This window comes from Phytophthora cinnamomi, assembly GCF_018691715.1.
Source record: "Phytophthora cinnamomi strain GKB4 chromosome Unknown Contig92, whole genome shotgun sequence".
Lineage (NCBI taxonomy): Eukaryota > Oomycota > Peronosporomycetes > Peronosporales > Peronosporaceae > Phytophthora > Phytophthora cinnamomi.
Genome location: NW_027151025.1, coordinates 416,573 through 442,251, shown reverse-complemented (window position 1 = coordinate 442,251; position 25,679 = coordinate 416,573). Strand labels below are relative to the sequence as shown.

General features: G+C 53.5%; 8 protein-coding genes across 8 annotated transcripts; 5 read left to right on the top strand and 3 right to left on the bottom strand.

Moving 5' to 3' along the window:
- Window positions 1-334: 334 nt before the first annotated feature.
- Window positions 335-841, top strand: IUM83_02778 (uncharacterized protein; the record flags this gene model as incomplete). Its single annotated transcript, XM_067926725.1, has 1 exon — window positions 335-841. One exon carries the CDS (start codon window positions 335-337, stop codon window positions 839-841), a length of 507 nt encoding a protein of 168 aa, XP_067784088.1.
- Window positions 842-4,553: 3,712 nt separating this feature from the next.
- Window positions 4,554-7,258, bottom strand: IUM83_02777 (uncharacterized protein; the record flags this gene model as incomplete). The annotated part of the gene is made up of 3 exons (XM_067926724.1): window positions 4,554-5,353; window positions 5,720-6,058; window positions 6,379-7,258. The coding sequence occupies 3 exons, from the start codon at window positions 7,256-7,258 to the stop codon at window positions 4,554-4,556; spliced, it is 2,019 nt and encodes a 672-aa protein (XP_067784085.1).
- A 2,267-nt stretch (window positions 7,259-9,525) lies between these two features.
- On the top strand, window positions 9,526-12,712 carry IUM83_02776 (reverse transcriptase; the record flags this gene model as incomplete). Its single annotated transcript, XM_067926723.1, has 2 exons — window positions 9,526-12,525; window positions 12,662-12,712. The coding sequence occupies 2 exons, from the start codon at window positions 9,526-9,528 to the stop codon at window positions 12,710-12,712; spliced, it is 3,051 nt and encodes a 1,016-aa protein (XP_067784084.1).
- Window positions 12,713-12,736: 24 nt separating this feature from the next.
- IUM83_02775 (uncharacterized protein) lies at window positions 12,737-13,831 on the bottom strand (the record flags this gene model as incomplete). Its single annotated transcript, XM_067926722.1, has 2 exons — window positions 12,737-13,625; window positions 13,767-13,831. The coding sequence occupies 2 exons, from the start codon at window positions 13,829-13,831 to the stop codon at window positions 12,737-12,739; spliced, it is 954 nt and encodes a 317-aa protein (XP_067784087.1).
- A 2,177-nt stretch (window positions 13,832-16,008) lies between these two features.
- IUM83_02774 (uncharacterized protein) lies at window positions 16,009-16,305 on the top strand (the record flags this gene model as incomplete). The annotated part of the gene is made up of 1 exon (XM_067926721.1): window positions 16,009-16,305. One exon carries the CDS (start codon window positions 16,009-16,011, stop codon window positions 16,303-16,305), a length of 297 nt encoding a protein of 98 aa, XP_067784086.1.
- Window positions 16,306-17,020: 715 nt separating this feature from the next.
- On the top strand, window positions 17,021-18,097 carry IUM83_02773 (Glycoside hydrolase family 43 protein; the record flags this gene model as incomplete). Its single annotated transcript, XM_067926720.1, has 1 exon — window positions 17,021-18,097. One exon carries the CDS (start codon window positions 17,021-17,023, stop codon window positions 18,095-18,097), a length of 1,077 nt encoding a protein of 358 aa, XP_067784081.1.
- Window positions 18,098-21,855: 3,758 nt separating this feature from the next.
- Window positions 21,856-23,484, bottom strand: IUM83_02772 (Peroxisomal 2; the record flags this gene model as incomplete). The annotated part of the gene is made up of 1 exon (XM_067926719.1): window positions 21,856-23,484. One exon carries the CDS (start codon window positions 23,482-23,484, stop codon window positions 21,856-21,858), a length of 1,629 nt encoding a protein of 542 aa, XP_067784080.1.
- Window positions 23,485-24,165: 681 nt separating this feature from the next.
- Window positions 24,166-25,467, top strand: IUM83_02771 (Peroxisomal 2; the record flags this gene model as incomplete). Its single annotated transcript, XM_067926718.1, has 1 exon — window positions 24,166-25,467. The coding sequence occupies one exon, from the start codon at window positions 24,166-24,168 to the stop codon at window positions 25,465-25,467; it is 1,302 nt and encodes a 433-aa protein (XP_067784083.1).
- Window positions 25,468-25,679: the final 212 nt, after the last annotated feature.

Below are 25,679 nucleotides of genomic sequence, written 5' to 3'. Positions count from 1 at the left end.
TGTCAGTGCCCCGCCAATGTGCACGTCTCTAATTGGTAGAAAGATGCTGCTTTCTACCAATAGGATCTTTTGGGTATGTGTGGACCACTCACTGTGGTGGTCCACTTCAATGTATCCATTGGTGTGTCTTACACCAATGCGAGGAAGTATCCAACACTTTTAACAGATAACCTATCTGTTAAATTCACAAGTGACTTGTAGCCACTTGTGCGTGTAACCCCGTTACACCATCCCCCCTTAAGGTTAGACGCGCGGGGTCCCCGCACGTCAATCTTTGGAATTGACCATTCGTCAATTCTCCGCGTTTGGAGAAGAAATCCGCGCTCATTCAACGATGAGCGCGCCTCAGAAGAAGTCCGCAAAGTCGATGGGGAGTCATCTCTCCATCGACGACTACTTCGAACGCCAGAAGGCGAAGTACGGTGACGTCGTCGACTTTGACGACGACGATGAAGACATGGAGGGCGAGGAGGACTCGCCCTCAAAGCGTAAAGACTCAGTGTCGAGCGAATCGCTCGACCCTCACGCCAAGAACGTTCGCCCGCGTGAAGGGGACGAATCGGACGCTTCGAGTTCGAAGCGTTCGCGTACTGAGAGTGATACCCCACTCGCTTCAGCTGGGGCTCTCAGTACTCCGCGCGCTGCGCCTGCAGCGCGCGATCCATGGATGCCGTCCGCGTCCGAGATCGCGGACCGATTTGGGAACTCGGTACCTCCGAATGAGGTGCCGCTGTACGTATGGAGCGCCATCAAAGATGACGCTGTGGCTGCCGAGCTGCACTTTGATGCGGAAACGCATCAAAGGCGCGATTATTACATCGGACTCTTCCATGAGCTCTGATGGTTCCAAAGCAAGAAGACATCTTCTCGCAGCAAAGTGCCCGAGTGGCAGGCACTTTGTCAAAGCTGGAACGCCTTTGTTGAGAACTTCAACAAGAGGCCGAGTGCTTACCGTGATCGGATTAAGCAAGCGCGTGATCGCTTCGAGACGTACTCGAAGCGTGGAAAGCTGGAGCAACTTCATGTTGCTGCTGAGGAGGCAAATGTGCCGTGCGCTGTGCCCGAGGGCTTTCAGTGCACGAAGTGCTTCCCAGGTGCGGTCCGCTTGAGCGACCGCGACCTGAACGGGTACACGTCGTTCCGTGTGCCCGAAAGTCTCAAAGAGCTCCGTGCTAAGTTCTTAGCACGTGAGGGTTCGGGCGCTGGCGATGATCGCAGCGCTCGTATTACTTCCGCTGCACCAGCGCGTACTGCTCCTCGTACGCCCTCACCATTTCCGGAACGTCCTCCAGCAAGACGTGCCGCGGCTCCCATGTATCTCGATGGGGAGGAAATCCTCTCCAACGAATACGAAAACGAGCCCCTTGAGGGTTCGTTTTCGGGATACTATGGTCAACAATCCGCTCAACAATCCAGCGGGTTGAGCCGCGGGCGTCACGGATCGGCGGTGGCGGGGGTGGGAACACGCCCCGGGTATGATCAGCCCCGGGCTGATCAGTATGCGCCTCTCCACGACCGGGTGACCGTCGTGGAGCGTCTTCAGGGCGCTGAGTTCGCCGCCCTGAAGCAGGAGCTGGCGAACCAGAAGGCCCAAGTCGCGGCGGTCTCGCAGACCGCCTCGAATATCCAGGTCGAGCTGGGGACCCAGATGAAGGGGGTTGCTCCAGCGCGTCCGCGCGCTGGAGGAGAGGCTGCTCGTCGCCGAGGTCAAGTCCTCCGCTTCTGCCTCGGCTCCTGCCGAGGCTTCGGGTCAGCCGAGCTAGATGGCTCGTGCTGCCGGTATGGCTTCAGCCGTCCGACGTAAAGGTCGGATGGAGGCGCATGCTAGACGGTATGTCTAGCGTGTATGCGTTGCCGTGCCGTGCCAACACAGTGAACGGCCCGATGAAGCGCGGAGCAAGCTTGCTTGCTCCGAAATCTGAAACTGCATGTCTAGGCAGGTTTTGTGTAGCTAACAAAACTAATGAACCAACTTTAAATTCATTTGTGTTGCCTCTGCCCGCATTGTCTGCGTTCAGCTTCTGTTGATCAACAGAAGCTGCTATTGTGTCTTGGACAAACCGAATCACGGCTTGTCTTTTGGTGATGAAACTGATTGCATCCGAGCTGAAGTCATTCAGCTCGCTCTCCGCTAGAGGCCCGGCCTCTGCGTGGTTCTTTGCGGTGTCTGCGCCCTGCGCAGACCCGTGGTCGTTAAGCCATGTTGTTGGGGGAGTCTGCGCCCTGCGCAGACTCATGTGGTTGTCCGTTGTTGCAGCTGACACTGTGCAAGTGTCAGCGGTTTTCTGCGGCTGCTGTATTGCAGTCGTAGATCCTCCCCCACTTAAAGTGGGAGCCATCACTCCGAGTAAACTCGGGAGGCGTCGATGCCGCATGGCATTCACGTAGAACGGTGTATGCCCGGTCGAGGCATGCACTGAGTTGTTGATGGCAAACTCTGCCATCGATAAACACTCGCTCCAGTATTGGAACGAGTGAGCGTAGCTCTTCAACATATCGACGAGCACGCGATTCACGCGCTCGGTTTGACCGTCCGTCTGCGGATGATCCGCAGTCGACATGGAAAGCTGGATCCCAAGAAGTGTAAACACTTCTTGCCACAGATGCGCTGTGAAGCGCGGGTCTCTGTCCGACACGATATCGGACGGCATGCCATGGTGTTTGAACACCATGTCGACGAGCAGACGGGCCGCCTGCTTCGCGGTCACCTCTGCAGGCACCGCAGCAAGATGTACCATCTTGCTGAAACGGTCGACGAAGACCACAACACCGGTGTTCCCTCCGCTGTCCGGGGGAAGACCAAAGATGAAGTCCAAAGACATGGACTTCCAACACTCCGACGGAGTCGGTAGCGATTGCAGTGGAGCCTGCGCGAATGGCGCAGGCTTTACGCGTTGGCATACCTCGCAAGCACGGATGTACTTGCGCACCCACTTATACTGGTGGTGCCAGTAGAAGTCGCGCGTGAGAAGGACGTAAGTCTTCTCACGTCCGAGATGTCCCGCAGTCGGGGCATCATGATACTCGTACATGATCCTGAGTCGCAGGTCATGGTCATTTGGCACGACAACGCGATCCGCGTTGTCGTCGACTGCGTTGTAGAGTAGCAGTCCTTCGTGCACACGAAAGCGGTGTGCACGCGCTCGAAGGTGCTTGGGCAGCTTCTGACGGGACTTGTCAGAAGGCGCTGTGCCATAGGCCAGCAAGAGCTTCGCGTCCGCGTCGTGCGCGTACGCGGCCTTCACATCATCCAACAGAGATGATGTGGGTTTGCTCGATCGCATGGCGTCAATGGCATTGACGTCAACAGCTTCTGCATAGTCCGGCCGACGGGATAACGCGTCGGCCACCACGTTCAATCTTCCGGGTTTGTATTCGACCCGGAAGTTATACTCCGCAAAGAATGAGAGCCATCTCGCCATTCTTTGTGATATGTGTGGCGACTTCACTGCGGTACGCAGTGAAGCATGGTCGATGTAGACCACAAATGGTCTACTCCCAAGCAAATACACTCGGAACTTTGCGAGTGCATACTTCATGGCAAGGAGTTCCTTGTCATGCACCGGATAGTTGCGCTCAGCTGGCTTCAGCTGACGCGATTGGTAGTAGACGACACGATCACGGCCCTCGTGATCGTGCTGCATCAACGCGCATGCGATCGCGAAATCGGATGCGTCACACACTACGTGAAATGGGCGATCTTGGTCAGCCACTACCAAGATCGGCGCCTCAGTCAAGCCCCGCTTGACTGCATCGAATGCCTTTTGGCAATCGGTTGTCCAATTCCACACAGCTTCTTTCTTAAGAAGCTGTGACAGCGGGCGGATCTTGCCCGCAAAATCCTCCACGTACTTGCACAAGTACGTGGCCAAGCCAAGGAACTGCCTCAGTTCCTTGACACTTGAAGGCGTTGGCGATTCGTTAATCACTCTGACCTTTTCTGGGTCAGGGCGGACACCATTCTTCCCTACGAGACACCCGAGGACGGGTATCTCGCTCGCCCCGAAGATACACTTCTTCAGGTTCGCGTAGAGCTTATGCTTTCGCATAAGCTCAAGTAGCTGCCGGAGATGCACCCTGTGCATCTCAATGTCGTCTTCCGTCCACAGCCCGGCTGTGGATGAATACATCATCGAAGTAGCTCGATGAGAAGTCGCGCACCGAGCGCAACAAGTGCGTCACGCACCTGTTGAAAGTCGCAGGGGCATTCTTAAGCCCCTGTGGCATCACTAGCCATTCCCAGAGCATGCCGCTTGGCGTGCTCACTGCCGTGAGAGGGATATCGCTCTCACGCATTAGGATTTGATAAAATCCATCTCGCAAGTCGAGAGCACTGTAAACGGTGCTCCCGGCCATCGAATCGATGATAACATCTTTTCGCGGTATCGGCGTCTGCGCCGGTACCGTCACATCGTTCAACTTGTTGTAGGCATGAACGATGCGCCATCCGCCCTGTGGCTTTTTGACACAGAACGTCGGAGCACTGTGCGGGGACTTTGATTCCCGCACTTGTCCTGCTTTGCGACGACTTCCAAAGAAGTCGTCGATTGCTTTCACTTGCTCTCGCGGCAGTGGCCACTGCCGCGTGACACAGTATTTCGTGCCCGGCACGAGATCAATCTCGTGCTGAATGCCCTTATCCTGCGGAAGCTCCGCATGTCTTCCGGGAGTACGTCTTTGTACTCCCTCAACAATTCGTAATAGGGACTCGACTTCAGCGAGTCCCAACCTTGTTCCTCGAAGCGCTCTCGCTTCGTCTTCGCACTGAGAGTGCCTTCACTCTCAGTGGTACTTCCCATGAAGAGCTGCCTCAGCTCTTCGCTCTCGCTCACCGTTCTTTCGCTGTCCGAAAGAACGCAGACTTGCTCGATGCGTCCATCGTGCAAGTCGCGCGTGAAGCGCTTCCAGCTCATGGCTGGAAGCGAAGTCAACTCCGACGCCGTCGTCGGAGGACTAGCGAGTTCCATGTCACGATACTGGAATCCAGTATCGGTGCGCGTCAAGACGCTTAGCGTCTTGACATTCGGCGCCACCGCCGCAGTCTGCCCATCAGACTGCTCTTGTTGCGTCTCGGTCCCGGACCGAGACTTGCGCAGCGTTTTCCGCTTGCGCCGTCTTCTTGTTATGCGGAGCCCGGCTCCGCACAGTTGTTCTTCTTGTCCAGGCCCGGCCGTGGACAGTCGTTCGCCGGCGGACCCTGTCCGCGGGCGCGCGGTATCAAGCCCGGCTTGACCGCATGTTCCTTCGTGCAGCCCGGCTGCACGGTAATGTGTCCCTTCGCCGGCAGACCCTGTCTGCGGGCGCGCGATATCAAGCCCGGCTTGATCGCATGGCGCTTCGTCGTGCAGCCCGGCTGCACGACAGCATGCAAATTGCGTCAGTGCGGTACGTTTGCAACCGTCCGCACTGTTTGCAGCGTCAACTCCCGGAGTTGACACGCCTTCGTCACCTCGACGCCAATCATTGGCGGAGCCCCTCATGACCGAGGGTGCGTCGGCTCCCGGAGCCGACGCGTCGTTGTCGACCTGACCTCTTCGGGTCAGGGACTGTCCCTTACACGCTTGAACGTGGGTATTGGTTCCTGGAACCAGTACATCTTTTTCTTCTGACGTCGGCAGCATTGCCGACGTTGGTCTCACTTGTGCGCGCCCTCGCGCACTTCTTGGGCACTCCGGGACAGCGGCATTAAGCGCTGTTTCGACTGGCGAGTCGCGCGCACCTGCTGATGCGTGCGCTGCGGTAACAGGGCCATCGCTCTCTGTTCCGCTGTCGCGTCCGAAGCGCACGAGCGTGCGCTTCTTCCAGTCTATCACCGGATCATGCCGTGCAAGCCACGGCATGCCCATTACTACGTCGAACTTATCGTCCAGGTCCAGGACGATAAAGTGTTCGACAAACATCCATTGTTTGTACGAGAAGCGCACGTTCACGACGCGCTTCTCGGTCTTCACGATGGCACCTGTTGCCAGTCGTACCTCCAGAAGACTTCGAGGTGTATCTACCTCCTCGAAGTCAAGTCTCGGCAGGCTTCGTAGTCGAACAAAGTTGTTCGACGCGCCTGAATCCACCAAAGCTCGAAGAGAGTCACTTGCTCTCTTCGAGTAAACCTTCAAGATGACTAGGTTCGGCCTGTCATCTTGTTTCTTACAGTGAGAGCTGGTCTCACTGGGGGCTGCAGTCCTCAGTGTCGCGTGCCCGATGTCGGCACGCGCGACTGCATTACCAGTAGGGCGCCCCGCGCCTACTGGATGTTCGCGTTTTTTGTTGGTCCGCGGCGATGCCTAACATCGCCACGACGGCCACCTCCAGGGGGCATGGGAGCTGTACACTCCCGTGCAAAGTGACCGATCCTTCCGCAACGGAAGCATCGCACGTTACCTCCCTGCTGCTGGTAACCACCAGCTGTTGCGCTCGAGAGGTCCATTGGTTCCGGACCTCCCGTCCTCGCTACCGGGCGCGGTTGCGGCCTCGGCACGTTCACATGCAGTTTAGCCTGCCGCAGGCTAAACTCTTCTTGCATGGCAAGGGTGATCGCAGCTTCGAGAGTACTCGGGTACTCTCGGAAGAGATAGGTCTTCACAGGCCCATCTCTAAGTCCTTTCATGAACGTGACGACCTTGGTCGCCTCGTCAATCGGGTTAGTCACGATATTTGATACCAAATATCGTGCACGCTGCGCGTAAGCATGGACGTCATGCTTACCCTGCTGAAGGTCGAGGAACTCCGCCCTCGACCGGAACTCGTTTTGCGGGGGCTCAAACGCTTGTTTGAGCTCCTCTTTGAACACTTCGTACGTGCTGAAGCACGTAGGATCGGAGAGTCGGCGTCCATACGCCCAACTCCTTGCGCGTCCGCCAAGGCAGGACATGGCGAACGCGACCTTCGACAGCGGGTCGACGATGCGTCGAGCCGCTATGGCTTTGTCGAGTTCGACAAGCCATCGGAGGAGAGGCTCGCCCTCTCTTTCCACGTAATTGCTTACGCTCAACTTTAATGGTTGAGCACGCGGTGTCGTCCCTGACGACGCCGTCACTGAGGAAGCAGCGTCACGCTGCTCCTTCATGATGAACCCCAGAGCAACACCATGTTGCTCCGTCGGCGATAGCGTACGCAGCATTGTAGCTATCGCCGCTTCTCCAATGACTGTTGACAGTCGTTGGAGGGCCTCCCACTCTGGGTCAGACAGGTGGGGGCAGTCAGCGCGTGCAACATGCGTTGCAGGCGTGTTGGAGCTCTCCATGGGCACCTCCGTGCTCATGTGGTTCTCGGCTCCGCGTTCGTACACCGCGTACGAACGTCAAGCAGTCGGTCGTTGGACGGACTACAAAGTGCTACCAGGTGTAGTGGGTCTAACTTGACTCACTACTTTTGCTTACACGTTGCGCAACGTGTATGAGGAAGCGTAAGTACTTAGTAATTACTTAGATTAATTATATTTGAATACACAAATATAAGTTAACTTTAGACAAGACTCCAAGTAGCTAGTTTGAGGTAAAATGAGAACTGTATTGTTTGTAAATTGATCTTCCTCTAAAATCTGCTAAAAACTGTTTATCATCTATGAAAGGGTTGGCAGCGGCTGGCTGTCAGAGCCCCGCTAATATGCATGTCTCTGATTGGTAGAAAGATGCTGCTTTCTACCAATAGGATCTTTGGGTATGTGTGGACCACTCACTGTGGTGGTCCACTTCAATGTATCCATCGGTGTGTCTTACACCAATGTGAGGAAGTATCCAAAACGTTTAACAGATAACCTATCTGTTAAATTCACAAGTGGCTTGCAGCCACTTGTACGTGTAACCCCGTTACATACGCGCAGCGTGCACGATACTTGGTCTCAAATATCGTGGCTAATCCAATTGACGAGGCGACCAAGGTCGTCACGTTCATGAAGGGACTTAGAGATGGGCCTGTGAAGACCTATCTCTTCCGAGAGTACCCGAGTACTCTCGAAGCTGCAATCACCCTTGCCATGCAAGAAGAGTTTAGCCTGCGGCAGGCTAAATTCCATGCAAATGCGCCGAGGCCGCAACCGCGCCCGGTAGCGAGGACGGGAGGTCCAGAACCAATGGACCTCTCGAACGCAACAGCTGGTGGTTACCAGCAGCAGGGAGGTAACGTGCGATGCTTCCGTTGCGGAAGGATCGGTCACTTTGCACGGGAGTGTACAGCTCCCATGCCCCCTGGAGGTGGCCGTCGTGGCGATGTTAGGCATCGCCGCGGACCAACAAAAAACGCGAACATCCAGTAGGCGCGGGGCGCCCTACTGGTAATGCAGTCGCGCGTGCCGACATCGGGCACGCGACACTGAGGACTGCAGCCCCCAGTGAGACCAGCTCTCACTGTAAGAAACAAGATGACAGGCCGAACCTAGTCATCTTGAAGATTTACTCGAAGAGAGCAAGTGACTCTCTTCGAGCATTGGTAGATTCAGGCGCGTCGAACAACTTTGTTCGACTACGGAGCATACCGAGTCTTGACTTCGAGGAGGTAAATGTGCCTCGAAGTCTTCTGGAGATACGACTGGCAACCGGTGCCATCGTAAAGACCGAGAAGCGCGTCGTGAACGTGCGCTTCTCGTACAAACAACGAGTGTTTGTCGAACACTTTATCGTCCTGGACCTGGACGATAAGTTCGACGTAGTAATGGGCATGCCGTGGCTTGCACGGCATGATCCGGTGATAGACTGGAAGAAGCGCACGCTCGTGCGCTTCGGACGCGACAGCGGAACAGAGAGCGATGGCCCTGTTACCGCAGCGCACGCATCAGCAGGTGCGCGCGACTCGCCAGTCGAAACAGCGCTTAATGCCGCTGTCCCGGAGTGCCCAAGAAGTGCGCGAGGGCGCGCACAAGTGAGACCAACGTCGGCAATGCTACCGACGTCAGAAGAAAAAGATGTACTGGTTCCAGGAACCAATACCCACGTTCAAGCGTGTAAGGGACAGTCCCTGACCCGAAGAGGTCAGGTCGACAACGACGCGTCGGCTCCGGGAGCCGACGCACCCTCGGTCATGAGGGGCTCCGCCAATGATTGGCGTCGAGGTGACGAAGGCGTGTCAACTCCGGGAGTTGACGCTGCAAACAGTGCGGACGGTTGCAAACGTACCGCACTGACGCAATTTACATGCTGTCGTGCAGCCGGGCTGCACGACGAAGCGCTCATGCGATCAAGCCGGGCTTGATATCGCGCGCCCGCAGACAGGGTCTGCCGGCGAAGGGACACATTACCGTGCAGCCGGGCTGCACGAAGGAACATGCGGTCAAGCCGGGCTTGATACCGCGCGCCCGCGGACAGGGTCCGCCGGCGAACGACTGTCCACGGCCGGGCCTGGACAAGAAGAACAACTGTGCGGAGCCGGGCTCCGCACAACAAGAAGACGGCGCAAGCGGAAAACGCTGCGCAAGTCTCGGTCCGGACCGAGACGCAACAAGAGCAGTCTGCTGGGCAGACTGCGGCGGTGACGCCGAATGTCAAGACGCTAAGCGTCTTGACGCGCACCGATACTGGATTCCAGTATCGTGACATGGAACTCGCTAGTCCTCCGACGACGGCGTCGGAGTTGACTTCGCTTCCAGCCATGAGCTGGAAGCGCTTCACGCGCGACTTGCACGATGGACGCATCGAGCAAGTCTGCGTTCTTTCGGACAGCGAAAGAACGGCGAGCGAGAGCGAAGAGCTGAGGCAGCTCTTCATGGGAAGTACCACTGAGAGTGAAGGCACTCTCAGTGCGAAGACGAAGCGAGAGCGCTTCGAGGAACAAGGTTGGGACTCGCTGAAGTCGAGTCCCTATTACGAATTGTTGAGGGAGTACAAAGACGTACTCCCGGAAGACATTCCTGCGGAGCTTCCGCAGGATAAGGGCATTCAGCACAAGATTGATCTCGTGCCGGGCACGAAGTACTGTGTCACGCGGCAGTGGCCACTGCCGCGAGAGCAAGTGAAAGCAATCGACGACTTCTTTGGAAGTCGTCGCAAAGCAGGACAAGTGCGGGAATCAAAGTCCCCGCACAGTGCTCCGACGTTCTGTGTCAAAAAGCCACAGGGCGGATGGCGCATCGTTCATGCGTATAACAAGTTGAACGATGCGACAGTACCGGCGCAGACGCTGGTACCGCGAAAAGATGTTATCATCGATTCGATGGCCGGGAGCACCGTTTACAGTGCTCTCGACTTGCGAGATGGATTTTATCAAATCCTAATGCGTGAGAGCGATATCCCTCTCACGGCAGTGAGCACGCCAAGCGGCATGCTCTGGGAATGGCTAGTGATGCCACAGGGGCTTAAGAATGCCCCTGCGACTTTCAACAGGTGCGTGACGCACTTGTTGCGCTCGGTGCGCGACTTCGCACCGAGCTACTTCGATGATGTATTCATCCACAGCCGGGCTGTGGACGGGAAGACCGACATTGAGATGCACAGGGTGCATCTCCGGCAGCTACTTGAGCTTATGCGAAAGCATAAGCTCTACGCGAACCTGAAGAAGTGTATCTTCGGGGCGAGCGAGATACCCGTCCTCGGGTGTCTCGTAGGGAATAATGGTGTTCGCCCTGACCCGGAAAAGGTCAGAGTTATCAATGAATGGCCAACGCCTTCAAGTGTCAAGGAACTGAGGCAGTTCCTTGGCTTGGCCACGTACTTGCACAAGTACGTGGAGGATTTTGCGGGCAAGATCCGCCCGCTGTCACAGCTTCTTAAGAAAGAAGCTGTGTGGAATTGGACAACCGATTGCCAAAAGGCATTCGATGCAGTCAAGCGGGGCTTGACTGAGGCGCCGATCTTGGTAGTGGCTGACCAAGATCGCCCATTTCACGTAGTGTGTGACGCATCCGATTTCGCGATCGCATGCGCGTTGATGCAGCACGATCACGAGGGCCGTGATCGTGTCGTCTACTACCAATCGCGTCAGCTGAAGCCAGCTGAGCGCAACTATCCGGTGCATGACAAGGAACTCCTTGCCATGAAGTATGCACTCGCAAAGTTCCGAGTGTATTTGCTTGGAAGCAGACCGTTTGTGGTCTACACCGACCATGCTTCACTGCGCACAGCAGTGAAGTCGCCACACATATCACAAAGAATGGCGAGATGGCTCTCATTCTTTGCGGAGTATAACTTCCGGGTCGAATACAAACCCGGAAGATTGAACGTGGTGGCCGACGCGTTATCCCGTCGGCCGGACTATGCAGAAGCTGTTGACGTCAATGCCATTGACACCATGCGATCGAGCAAACCCACATCATCTCTGTTGGATGATGTGAAGGCCGCGTACGCGCACGACGCGGACGCGAAGCTCTTGCTGGCCTATGGCACAGCGCCTTCTGACAAGTCCCGTCAGAAGCTTCCCAAGCACCTTCGAGCGCGTGCACACCGCTTTCGTGTGCACGAAGGACTGCTACTCTACAACGCAGTCGACGACAACGCGAATCGCGTTGTCGTGCCAAATGACCATGACCTGCGACTCAGGATCATGTACGAGTATCATGATGCCCCGACTGCGGGACATCTCGGACGTGAGAAGACTTACGTCCTTCTCACGCGCGACTTCTACTGGCACCACCAGTATAAGTGGGTGCGCAAGTACATCCGTGCTTGCGAGGTATGCCAACGCGTAAAGCCTGCGCCATTCGCGCAGGCTCCACTGCAATCGCTACCAACTCCGTCGGAGTGTTGGAAGTCCATGTCTTTGGACTTCATCTTTGGTCTTCCCCCGGATAGCGGAGGGAACACCGGTGTTGTGGTCTTTGTAGACCGTTTCAGCAAGATGGTACATCTTGCTGCGGTGCCTGCAGAGGTGACCGCGAAGCAGGCGGCCCGTCTGCTCGTCGACATGGTGTTCAAACACCATGGCATGCCGACCGACATCGTGTCGGACAGAGACCCGCGCTTCACAGCGCGCCTGTGGCAAGAAGTGTTTACACTTGTTGGGAGCCAGCTTTCAATGTCGACTGCGGATCATCCGCAGACGGACGGCCAAACCGAGCGCGTGAATCGCGTGCTCGTCGACATTTTGAAGAGCTACGCTCACTCGTTCCAATACTGGAGCGAGTGCTTATCGATGGCAGAGTTTGCCATCAATAACTCAGTGCATGCCTCGACCGGGCATACACCGTTCTACGTGAATGCCATGCGGCATCGACGTCTACCGAGTTTACTCGGAGTGATGGCTCCCACTTTAAGTGGGGGAGGATCTACGACTGCAATACAGCAGCCGCAGAAAACCGCTGACACTTGCACAGTGTCAGCTGCAACAATGGACAAACCACATGAGTCTGCGCAGGGCGCAGACTCCCCCAACAACATGGCCAACGACCACGGGTCTGCGCAGGGCGCAGACACCGCAAAGAACCACGCAGAGGCAGGGCCTCTAGCGGAGAGCGAGCTGAATGACTTCAGCTCGGATGCAATCAACTTCCTTACCAAAAGACAAGCCGTGATTCGGTTTGTCCAAGATGCAATAGCAGCTTCTGTTGATCAACAGAAGCTGAACGCAGACAATGTGGGCAGAGGCAACACAAATGAATTTAAAGTTGGTTCATTAGTTTTGTTAGCTACACAAAACCTGCCTAGACATGCAGTTTCAGATTTCGGAGCAAGCAAGCTTGCTCCGCGCTTCATCGGGCCGTTCACTGTGTTGGCACGGCACGGCAACGCATACACGCTAGACATACCGTCTAGCATGCGCCTCCATCCGACCTTTTACGTCGGACGGCTGAAGCCATACCGGCAGCACGAGCCATCTAGCTCGGCTGACCCGAAGCCTCGGCAGGAGCCGAGGCAGAAGCGGAGGACTTGACCTCGGCGACGAGCAGCCTCTCCTCCAGCGCGTCCGCGCGCTGGAGCAACCCCTTCATCTGGGTCACCAACTCGACCTGGATATTCGAGGCGGTCTGCGAGATCTCCGCGACTTGGGCCTTCTGGTTCGCCAGCTCCTGCTTCAGGGCGGCGAACTCAGCGCCCTGCAAACGCTCCACGGCGGTCACCCGGTCGTGGAGAGGCGCATACTGATCAGCCCGGGGCTGATCATACCCGGGGCGTGTTCCCACCCCCGCCACCGCCGATCCGTGACGCCCGCGGCTCAACCCGCTGGATTGTTGAGCGGATTGTTGACCATAGTATCCCGAAAACGAACCCTCAAGGGGCTCGTTTTCGTATTCGTTGGAGAGGATTTCCTCCCCATCGAGATACATGGGAGCCGCGGCACGTCTTGCTGGAGGACGTTCCGGAAATGGTGAGGGCGTACGAGGAGCAGTACGCGCTGGTGCAGCGGAAGTAATACGAGCGCTGCGATCATCGCCAGCGCCCGAACCCTCACGTGCTAAGAACTTAGCACGGAGCTCTTTGAGACTCTCGGGCACACGGAACGACGTGTACCCGTTCAGGTCGCGGTCGCTCAAGCGGACCGCGCCTGGAAAGCACTTCGTGCACTGAAAGCCCTCGGGCACAGCGCACGGCACATTTGCCTCCTCAGCAGCAACATGAAGTTGCTCCAGCTTTCCACGCTTCGAGTACGTCTCGAAGCGATCACGCGCTTGCTTAATCCGATCACGGTAAGCACTCTGCTTCTTGTTGAAGTTCTCAACAAAAGCGTTCCAGCTTTGACAAAGTGCCTGCCACTCGGGCACTTTGCTGCGAGAAGATGTCTTCTTGCTTTGGAACCATCAGAGCTCATGGAAGAGTCCGATGTAATAATCGCGCCTTTGATGCGTTTCCGCATCAAAGTGCAGCTCGGCAGCCACAGCGTCATCTTTGATGGCGCTGCATACGTACAGCGGCACCTCATTCGGAGGTACCGAGTTCCCATACCAGTCCGTGATCTCGGACGCGGAAGGCATCCACAAGATTCCACACTGCTCCACCCGGTTCCCCGCGCTTCGCCAAAACATTCCTTCTCCGCCGCTTTGACGCTACTCCAGATCCAATACCCGTGTACTCGGGTCTGGCGTCCTGGATCTGGATCCGGCCGTAGGTGTAGTGGGTCTAACTTGACTCACTACTTTTGCTTACACGTTGCGCAACGTGTATGAGGAAGCGTAAGTACTTAGTAATTACTTAGGTTAATTATATTTGAATACACAAATATAATTTAAATCAGATAAGACTCCAAGTGACTTAGAATAGGTAGACTGAGAACTGTATTGTTTGTGAATTGATCTTCCTCCTCAATCTGCTAAAACTGTTTATCATCTATGAAAGGGGTTGACAGCGCTGGCTGTCAGAGCCCCTCCAATATGCACGTCTCTAATTGGTAGAAAGAAGCTGCTTTCTACAAATAGGATCTTTGGGTGGGTGTGGACCACTCATTGTGGTGGTATATCCATTGGTGTAACTTACACCAAGGTGATGAAGTATCTAAAAAAACTTTTAACAGATATTTATCTGTTAATACCAGAAGTGACAATTGTCTATGATCGTTGTCATACACAAGTGACAATTGTCACTTGTGTGTGTAACCCCGTTACACGCCTGCTTGCAGCTTCGGGCGTGCAGGAGATCATATTATGATCGAACAATGCAGCCTCGGTTAGATCGAAGGATCGTACCAACCGAGTATGACATTGATCTATTTGTAGTGCGTTTGTTTTACATGTATTACATGTAGCTGGGCGGATATCTACGGCCTGGTCAGCCCGCTCCCCCTTCCCTCATGTAATGTGCTACAAGCAACATCCAGCTTATCTGGTCTCGCGAATGTCGCCCGTAAAAGACGCAAGCAACACGCACTGGATAATATACTATCTGTCCATGTATAAAACCTAACAGGTTCTTCCCGATATATTATTCTTTTGTCATCTTATAAGAGATCTGTGTTTATATAGGGACTAGTACGCGCACTTGTATCGCCCCAACTACTCTGAGTAAAATCCAGAGAACTTATGCTGTTCAGCGTAAGTACACGTGGCCCATTGTTTGGAAGTGCAAGTGCCCATGACGTCTCCTCGGTGAAGTACCCATGTCAGTGTTGGGTCAAAAGCAGTAAAAGTGAGTTAAGGTTGTTGCGTAAGCCACCAGCGCATTTATTGCTCCGTTTAGTGCCTTGCCCGGAGCCAGCCCTTTCAATGTCTATAGTTCGATGCTGGACAGGTTGTCGGTGGGCAATCGCCGCACCTGTATTAGTGACCAAATGCTGTACCCTTGTGGTAGATGAACGTTGCACCCCACTACTGAATACTAGCCTTGCGGCAGTTTGTAGTTTGCTGTATACATCGAGGCTGAGATGAATATATCCTCGCTCAAAATCTAGAAGTAAGAGCCGAGGACGCTGGGTGTGTTTGCAATGGTCGTGGAGACAAGTCACGAATGCTTATTCTATTGTATATAAAGTAGTTTCTTCATAAAACGCCTAAGGAACAGATTGCACGGCTTAGTGGATGAGATTACTGGGCGTGGCTTCAGAGTTGGTATGGTTGTTGCCATTCGTAGGCGTGGAATGGATAAGCAGCTGCAATGTCTGAAACGTCTGGTAACGAACAAACAGCGGGGAAGTAATGGAACCCAATCTCTTCGTTTTAGCTTTCATATGTTTGGTTTAGAATTGCTGTGGGCTGGTTTAGATATAGGGTTTTCTCCACATTATCCATCCTGCTGCGGTGATACATGTGTCTTGGTGGCATCCTGCATAGCATGCGTTGCCCCGCATCTGTCCCGAGTGTCCGCAGCTCGAATAACATTGTTAATACTGTACAGTAGCGTAGCTTATCGGTGAATCCAGACTCGGCGAAAGACACAACATGTGTGACACAGAAAAAAATGCATAAGGGAATCTGCCACTTTAGTGCACTAGAAGCATATTAGTGCACTAATAGAAACGACGAATTACGCAAAAAACCTACGAGCTCTGGTATATTACTGGATGAAATATTCGAAACCGTAAAACCTGCCATTATGTATTCAGCTCCTGTTGGCTAACTCTCGACCACCCTATTTGTCTCGTCTGCTTTTGCAGTTAGTACTAGTGACATGAGCTTAACTATTTGACTATCACTACCAAATTGACCTCGCCCCGAGAATCATGACCAAGAAGCGCGGAGACTACACCAAGAGCAAGCTAAACTCTGCCGTGGAGCGAGTTGTTGCTGGCGAGAAGGCAAAAACTGTCAGCATGAGCACAAAGATTCCGTTCCGCACGCTAATTAAGTGGGTAGGCAAGCGCAAGAAAGGCGAATCGATGGAGTCTCAGCGACGTGGCCCTCAACCACGCCTGACAGCTGAGGCAGAGCAAAACCTTTGTGAGTGGATAATGGGGCGACAGCTTATCGGAAAGCCGGCCAAGCGTGGGGAAATCATTGTCAAGGCCTGCTCCCCGTAGGGCCCTCAATAAGCCAGCGGCGTTAACCGACTGAGCTGTCAGCACTGTCGAAATGACAACTTATTTCCAAGATACATATCCTTTCAATACTGATGTGTTTGCGTTTTTATCGTGTATTATAGGTTACCTAACCACTGAACGAAAGAAACACTGTCCCAGTTTGAGAGTTGCTGGTTCATACAAATACTAAGATAAAAAGGAGCACTAAACTGGCAATCAGCAGGAAATAGGCCATTCACTACAATCCATCCAAACTACCCAATAAGAGCCTCTTCACAACAGAATTAATCTATGAAAGAGAGTAAACAAACACCTGTCTGGGCATGCATATTCCACACTGAAACTCACAGTAGACTTTCGGCTACCGCGCCTTGACTGATGCCCTTTGAAAAGTGCACTAAATTGGCAAATTCCCTTACTTTTAACATGTGTGACTTTTTTTCGCGAAACACATATTACATAATATATCATCATCTTCACTATCACGTGGCACAGACAGAAGGCATCATGCTTCACCATAAACGTACCGTAAACGAATGGTACATCATCAGGAGGAAAACTGGATAAGTTCCTGACCCAGTAGTGGCGCCTAACGGTATACCTTTTCTAGCAAAACAGCAACACAATTGAGAGTCCGCCAGATTCAAGCTCATTTAGCATTTTGATCAGGAGGAGCCCAACTGCTGTTGTTGTACGTACCTCCAAGTTGACCACGATGAAGTTCATCACCTTTGTAACGATCAGTTTGACTTTGATCGGTGCTGTCACCGGTGCGTTCGTCAACCCGGAACCGTGTTCAGGCGTATGCGTGAACACACACGACCCGAGCATTATCCGTCGTGCCGACGGCACGTACTTCCGCTTTTCGACGGGCGGAGGCATTGCAGTTCACTCGGCACCGGACATCACGGGTCCTTGGGAGTACAAGGGTGCCGTTCTGCCCGATGGGACGAGCATCAAACTCTGGGACGGCAAGATGGATGCCTGGGCTCCCGACGTGCACCTCGTGGGGGACACGTACTACGTGTACTATTCTGCTGTTCGAGCTGTGGCTTTTGACGGGCACAACCTGGCTGCAGTTGGTGTTGCCACTTCCACGACGATGGACATTGGCACGTGGGAGGACCTGGGGTCTACAGGCGTGCAGAGCAACGATTCGAGCGAGTACAATGCCATCGACCCCGACTTGTTCGTGGAAGACGGCCGAAAGTACATGATCTTCGGTAGCTACGAGAAAGGTATTTTCCAAGTAGCGATGAATGACCCGCCCACGTCTGCGACCCCCAACACGTACATCAAGCTCGCCTACGAACCTGCTGGCATTCACGCCGACGAAGGTGCGAACATGTTCAAGTATGGCGACTACACTTACCTGTTCTACTCCAACGGCGTTTGCTGCGGGTTCGATACGAAGAAGCCGGTAGCTGGTGAAGAGTACAAGATCAAGGTGTGTCGGTCCAAGTCCGGCGTCATAGACTTCCGTGATGCGGATGGTAAGTTGTGCACTGAAGGAGGCGGCACCATTGTTATGGGGACGCACGACGATGTGTATGGTCCTGGTGGCCAGGGTGTGTACGACGACCCGACGTATGGTCCGATCCTGTACTACCACTACGTCAACACCAGCATCGGCTACGCCGATGGCCAGAAGCAATTCGGATGGAACAAGCTCGACTTCTCGAGTGGTTGGCCCGTGACGACGTCAGCTGACACGGCCACCCAGCAGTCGACAACTCAAGCAAGTGCATCAAGTGAGACTGCTCAAACCCAAGGACGCTCGAAGCTTTATTGAAAAAGGAAGTATCGACCATGGTTTTGAATTCAGATAGAACAAGCTCGACGTGACGACGGAACTCTGTTTTATGGATTTGTGTGTAGCCATTATTCTGATTTACACTCTGATTTACGTTTTTACCAATGGCCTTGCAGTTGAGTGGAAGTCCACTCACTCGTTTCCTGGACAGGCTCGTGTAAGAAGCACTCACTTTTGCCGGACTAGGTTAAAATATCAACTCGGAACGCGGCAATATTCTCAAAGAACAACTCGTCGCAGACATGGCATAGGGTTTCCGATGAAGCTCCGCAGCGGTGAAGTTGTTGGCGCTCAGAAGGCCAGCGACACGGTAGTTGGCACCACGAAGGTCAGCGGCACGGGGCGCAAGAAGGTCGGTAGCCCTAAACTGTACGCAACCACGAGTCCGAAGTGCCGGCGCAAGTTAAAGACGTCGCAGGGCCTCAAGAACCATCTTGCAAAGAAGTTTAAGTGTGATCGTCGCTCCGTATTCGCTCGTACTGCTGCCCGGAAGGTGTCTCGCCGCGTTGCGAGTAAAAGCTACGATGCACGGAAGAAGCTTGGAATTCATTTGGGTGCGTGGCAATCCATGTTTCCGAGCAAACGGGATATTGCTCGCTACCATGCTGCACTTTAATGGTTAGCTCAGTTAGAATATGCAAATTAGCTCAGCTAGAAAACGCAGATGTATCGGGAAATGAGAGCTGTGCAGAAGAGCAGGCTTTTTCGATAATTTCTCGTACAAATCAATGTGTTTAGGAAAAATGGGCATTGCGCACGTTTTTCGTTATCGAAAAATTGCTGTCCGTGTAGGCGCTTGCACGTATAATTAGCGTTTGCTGAGCTACTGCCCTGTACAATCAGCTGAAAGCCGCACGAACTGGCAAATTCCTCGCGTTAGCTGGTTGTGATTCAAATTCGTCCTCACTAATGTTTCGTTCTTTTACTGTGAGCAACACCGTACAAAGAAGACTTCGAGTCAGTCGTATTCACGGGTGCAGCATCGTCAAGTAGCCCGAACGATCGTGCTGCGGTCAAATCGGCTGCATCTAGAACGAAGGGCACCGACCCGAAGTCAGGCTTCGTCTTGCTTTTTTACCCATAGCTAAGAAGGAAATCTGTTGTGCTAGCCAGTGACTATTAATACTTCGTGAAGCCCTAATTGCGCTCTAGTGTGAAATTTCACATCGCCAAATGGTGGTCATTGGTTAAGGAACAGAACTCCTGTCCAGGAAACAAGTGAGTGGAAGTCCACTCACTTAAGACAATTCCTCTAAATTTACCAAACTGGGGCGATTTCTCAAATCGCGATGCAATCGACGGGGTCATCTTATTGGTTGGTATTGAATCAGGTTGTACCTATCATTGGTGAGTAGAGGAAAGGCAGACACCCTTCACATTGTGCGCTCTCGTGGAGGTCTTTTCTCGTGGAGTCGGCAAGAGTTTATTTGCTGCTGGAGTCCGTGGTGCGCTTGCCGTTACTGGAGTCGACAGGTCTCTTGTCGTTGGTGTACTTGGAATTGGCGAGGTCCTTCTTGATGGTGGCGTGAGTGCGGTCTTACCGTTAGTGGAGTCGGTGTGACTGGTGTTTTCGGTGGAGTCGGTGCGGCATTTGGTGCCGGTGGAGCATCAGATGCCGGTCTTGTTACTGGTAGAGTCGGTGTGATTCTTGTCACTGAAGCGTCGGTGTGACTCTTGTCCCTGGGGGTTATTTCGCAGTTCGTTTGATTTGTGAGAGGTTCAATATAGAAGAAGGTGTTCGAACATTGTGGTTGGTTCAATCAGGCTGTGTTTAACCCCGTTGGTCAATTATCACCACAGAAACGTCCTCCTCCTGAGCTACACGGCGACACGGTAGCTGAAGACAGTTTCGACATGTTAGGCTTTCAGACGAGAGACTAGGTAGGAAAAAGATGGAGATTTATTACTCGAGCAGGACCGTTCACCTAAATGATATGCATCATCGCATTGTGTCGATTGCGCTCGATTTTCCTTACGCGTGCTCGAAATCGCTGATGTTCTCCATCTGCTCCATTGGATTGGCGACGTCAACGCGATCCGGAAGCTCAATGTCCCGTATCGTCGCCTCTATCGCAGCCTTTCGAGCAAGCGGACCTGTTTCATGACTGTCCAGGCGGAGGCCAAGCGTTGCCAGGTCCTGCCAACGCACTGTGTAGTTGGCCAAAGCCGAGTCCACGCAGTCGAGGGCCGTATGTACTGATCGTCGCATCCTACCAAGAAGTTCCTCCACGCGCGTGTTACTAGCTCTCATGAGGTTCAAAATGCGCCGAGGGGGTGGCGCCGCAATTGCATCATCCCATGTGGAGCGATCAAGGTTGCGTGTGACTTCATTAGCTCACATGCGCCAAATCACGGCCTCGCCATCGAAGCTGTCATCCCACCATTTATGGAGGCATTCTACAACCTCGCGTAGAGAAACCTCCGCTGTTGCTTCTGCTCGGCCGGTGCTGAGTGGTCGAATACAGGCGTCCTTGAACGTATCGCGATCTTGAGCCTTTGATATCGCAATACCATACTCGTAGGTAAGTTGTTAGACGTTCTCTCCCTGGGAAGCATGGAGCCATGTATTCCAGGCTTGCTCTGTCCTCGAGGCATCGACGATATGGCGCTTCACCTTGTACTGCATCAGTTTAGTCCAGTGCTCCAGGGAAGGTAGCTGAATGGACAAAACACCGTCAGTCCTGACTGCTCTTCGTTTCACGCGAGGGCTGAAATGATCCCACAGTTTCCTCAACATAGCCTGAAACGAGGAACCACGAGCCACAAAGTCGTCAAGCGTGTCCCCAGGCGTGTCATGTTGCCCGACGGTCGTTCTCACGATAGGTTGCGCTTCCAGGCGATAGCGGCCCGAGCTGGCAGACTCGTACACAGTGTTTCTTACTGGTGTGCGAACACGCTCCGGGTATGGCAACACACGAGCACGTTTTAGTGGCGTCCGCGCGGTTGGCGTCATGGAGGTATTGCCAGCCCCTTCGGGGGTTCTCTCAGCTTGATCTGCCATCGTCGACGAAGGAAGGGAGGTGAATGACAGAACGGCGGTTTTCGCACTGAGTTAAAGAATAGCGGAATCCCTCAGATGTAGCAAATGCTGTATCAAGTTTGGTCGATTGACTGGCGGTTGGGCCCGGCGGTTCAAAACAAACGCCGAGGGAAATTACGAGTAGAACCCACAATAAAATAATATTATTAAACAGGAAAAGTCACCTTCACTGTATGGGTCGGAACAGAATAATTTGCTTTCAACTTGCCAGGTTCGACGGGTGTGATGTGCCTCTATGGATGAGTAATTAACATACGCGGAACGTCATTCGAGCGCAGCAGAAGCTATCACTTCGGAGTCAAGAAGGCTCGAGCCTCGAGGACAAGCAATCATTCCAATTTCGAAGAGCATGAGCTGGGCCATGAACCTTTCTGGCATCATTTCAGAACTGGTTGGTCATGTCAGAAATGTGTCACCCCAACAGCTGAACCATTTCGCAAAATGTTGTCCGCTGATCATAAAAAATATGGTGACCATTTCGGTCGGAAAATGACGGCCAAAAAGCTAATTCTGACCCCCCCCCCTACTATATATTCCACAACAGCGAAAGCAGTATCAGGCTAGGAAACGTAGGTAAGATGAGTTGGTATTTCAACATTTGGAGGGTAAGATAAACAGCTTTGAACATGTATACAGTGGTTACATCAATTACACTACACGAGGAGTACGCAACAAAAACTTACACGCATCAAGACATCTACAGACCGATCCACGAGAGCCCCCACAGGATCACTATCGCCACTCCCGAGGACAGGATCGACAAATTAACAGCCCCTGAAGACTGGGTCGACACGGTAGTTGTTGACACAGTTGGAGCGCTCGTCACTGCCGCTGCAACGGTATCGATTGTCGAAACTTCGCTCATATCGAATGGTAGCGTGATCGTTTGGCTCGAGAACGTGCAGTCGCCACCGTTCGGGATGTGCAGAAGCATTGTACCGATGTCAGCGATCAGCTGTTCCACCAACACGACAGACAAGTCCGAATTTCCGTCACGTGAGGAACTCCAGTAGCTACCATAATAATAATAATAGTTGCCGTAGTAGCTTCCGCTACCGCTGTTGTAGTCATGGTCGTAACCATAACCGACATCATCGCTGGTCTCCCCACTGCCGCTTTCAGAGTAGTTGAAGTAACCATAATCAACAGCATCGCTGGACTCCCCACTGCCGCTTTCAGAGTAATCGAAGTCATCACCCACAAAATCATCCGAGCTGAAGCTTCCAGAGAAGCCGTTATCGCCGGCATCATCGGAGCTGTAGCTTCCTGAGAAGTACCCGTAGCCATCATTGGTGTCGTTGTAGCCGTTGTAGTAGTCCGTCGAGTAGCGGGCAGACCAGAATTCGCTCACAGCAATCGCAAAATTTTCCAGCGTAAGCTCCACGACGGCGGGCAAATTGCTGGGACTGTCGAACCAACTCTTCAGCGTCGCAAAACTCAGAGATTTCCCCGAGGCGAACAAACTCGATGGCGAAAACGAAGTTCCGTTTGCGCTCCAGGTCTGCGCGAAGAGTGGCCACGACGCCACGTATTCGAGCAGTGAGTCGATGGGTTGAACGCAAATGCCCATGGTATCTGCACCTTTGGTGCCAAATCCGATCGTGAATTCGGTTCCGTTGGTAAGCTTGAATGGCTTACCCGCAAAGGCGTCACACATTTCACCATTTGGAAGCTGAAGCAGACCCAGTAGCGGCACAATGTCGTCCTCGCTCTCGATGAAGCCGAAAGACTTGAAGATCGAGTATCCGCAGAACTCTGTTGTTGCTTGACCCTCCAAGTTCGTAAACTTGCGCTCGGAGCACAAGATGTTTACTGCGTACTGGCTGAGTTTCTCCACCATGGTCGCCAGCGAGTTGGAGAACAGCGTGTCGACTTGATCAAGGAACGAGTCACAGCAACCGTTGGTGGTGTCAAAGGCATCCATGACAATCTCGGTCATGGCGTTCTTCACACACGGGACGGCGGTGTCCTGGAGCAGCGGGCACAGGGTATTCCACCCTTCCTGGCTCCAGAGACCATTGTCCAGGTTAGCCCCCTCGACCTTGCGCACGCAGGAAATGAAGCTCGACGAGGTACGCATGGACGCGAAGACTGCCACGGGGTCCATGGCTGCCGCGCACGTGGAAAACCAGGGCACAGCGTTGTGGAGATCGGAGAACACCGTGTCGAACGGGAACCCTGAAAAATCTTCCTGATATGCCGTGGCGAGTGACTTGACCAACGTGCTGTCATTATCGAGCAGGGTCTTGCAGGTTTCTGCGCCGTTGACGTGCTCAGCACCGGACGCTAGCACAATCGCCGGTAGCACGTATCGGTGAAGCTGCATATTGAACGTGTTCTTGGGGGCCGTTCGGCCGAACACGGCGCGGGCGCCTTGAAAGGCGGTAGTTGCTTAGTTGTTTCTTGCGAGTAAATTTCAGAGTGAAATAACACTTGGAGAGGGCGTTGTCGCCGTCGAGGACGAGGCCCTAAACTTCTGCTTCTTCCTTCGTCTGCGTCCTCGAGCCACTATTCCTGGGAATGCACCACCTGAGCTTGCAGTTGGGATGCAGCAGCAGTTGATCACAAAATATACTTGAAAATCGAGACATGTCTGACAAGCGCCATTGCATTGTGATGCGCGCCACGCAAAGGTATCGGGGCCTAGCCCATCGGAGCTTCCCAGCGAGACGGCCAGCATCAGGACGCTAAGAAGAGCATCATTGTTGAAGTTGAGGTCAGAAGAAACAATCCTCAAAATAATTTCTGAGGACGGTGTAAAATATTTTTACGTCGTCACGGAGTCGATAAGCACAGCTGGCATAAGGTTAAAATTGTTCGGTCCCATATGAGTGTGCAGGTTTGTTCTAGGCGTGAGATTACAGCAACAAGACAGTACAAGTGGGTATTTTGAGGACGACAGCTTGCCATTGAGAGGGCATCGAGGACAGCACTCAATTTGCAATTCGCCCTCAACAACAACAACAACAATCAAGCCCATCAGCCTCAACTAAAGCACCACACACGCATGCGTCTCTACGTTTCTCGTTTCCGCGCTCTCCTGGCACTCGTCCTCGCCATCAGCACCCACCACGCTGCTGAAGCTTCGACATGCAAGACGCTGCTCGATTCAGACAGTACGCTGGTTCAGGCCCTCGCATCATGGAGTGGAACCGACCTGTCGCCAATCGACTTCCCCACCGTGTTCAAAGAGATCAACACGGCCCTGCCGTGGATGTCCAAGTGTGCCGCTGCCATCGATCCCAAGGCAGTCTACACCTCGCTCGCCAGTTCCTCCACCGTGAAGAAATGCGCCACTGCTGCCGAAAATATTAACGCAGATCTCAGCACGAACGAAGGTTGGTCGACCGTTTGCCCCATACTAGAAGATACCCTCGTGCCGTGTGTCAAGTCCGTCATGGCCGACACCATCATGGATGCGTTCAACAGTGCGGGTGGGTGTTGCGACGACTTCCTCAGCGAAATCAAGACGCTATTTGGCGACTCCTTCGACGACATGGTAATGAAACTCTTGCAGCTCAGCATGAACGTCGAATGCAGCGAGAGGACGTACACAAACCTGCAAGGTGTGTCGACCAAGGAAATGTGCGCCTACTCCATCTTCAACTCGTTCACCTTCATCGACTCGGAGGAGGTAGCCATGGACCTGCTAATGGACATGCTCCAAATCCCGAACGACCAGATGTGCAACGCGTTTGCTGGCAAGGAGTTCGCTCTCACGAACGGTTCAACCGTCACGATCCCATTCGGCACCAAGGATGTGAACACGATGGGCATCTGCCTCGAGCCCATCGACACGCTGATGCAGTACCTCAAGTCTTGGAAGATCTTTTCCGAGACTTTGGATGTTGATGGAACAAGCGTGTCGCTTTCGGACCTCTTCACCTCGGGCAAGTCGATTCGCGGTGACCTACTGTTCAACTATGCCACCTCGGCGACAGGCCTCCCGCTGATGGGGATCCGAGCCACCGACGCAGTGGTCATGGCTATGGGAGGTTTCGGCGAGGGTGAAAACAGCACTTTCCTTGAGGACTGGTTCGTTTCGAGTCTGAACGACTACATTTCGTACGGCAAGGCGGTGCAGGCGCATATCCCGAACAACGGTGGCTGCACATACTCGGGCCAGTCGATCACTCTGCCGTACGAAGAGGTCTCGACAACGTCGTCGTCTTCAGGGTCCACTGCGTCGACGGCCACGACAAATACGACTACTGGTACGTCGGCCAAAAGCGCTGCTTCCGCGGTTAAGATGGCGACCGTGATAACCTTTGGTGCGGCGATCCTCTCCTCGGTGATCGCACTACTTTAGGCGGATCGACCAAACGCGTAAATTAACTCGGCAAGGAAATGAGTGCCGACACAATGCAAAACTAATGAATAACTTGACAACTTTTAATACACATACGCTTATTACTTCTTGAAAAGTTGCGTACAAAATCTTTCATAATATGAAATATTATAATCTCGAGCGGAGCGGAGCTCTCACCACCGGCTCTCGTCTATTTTACTTGCTTGGTGCAG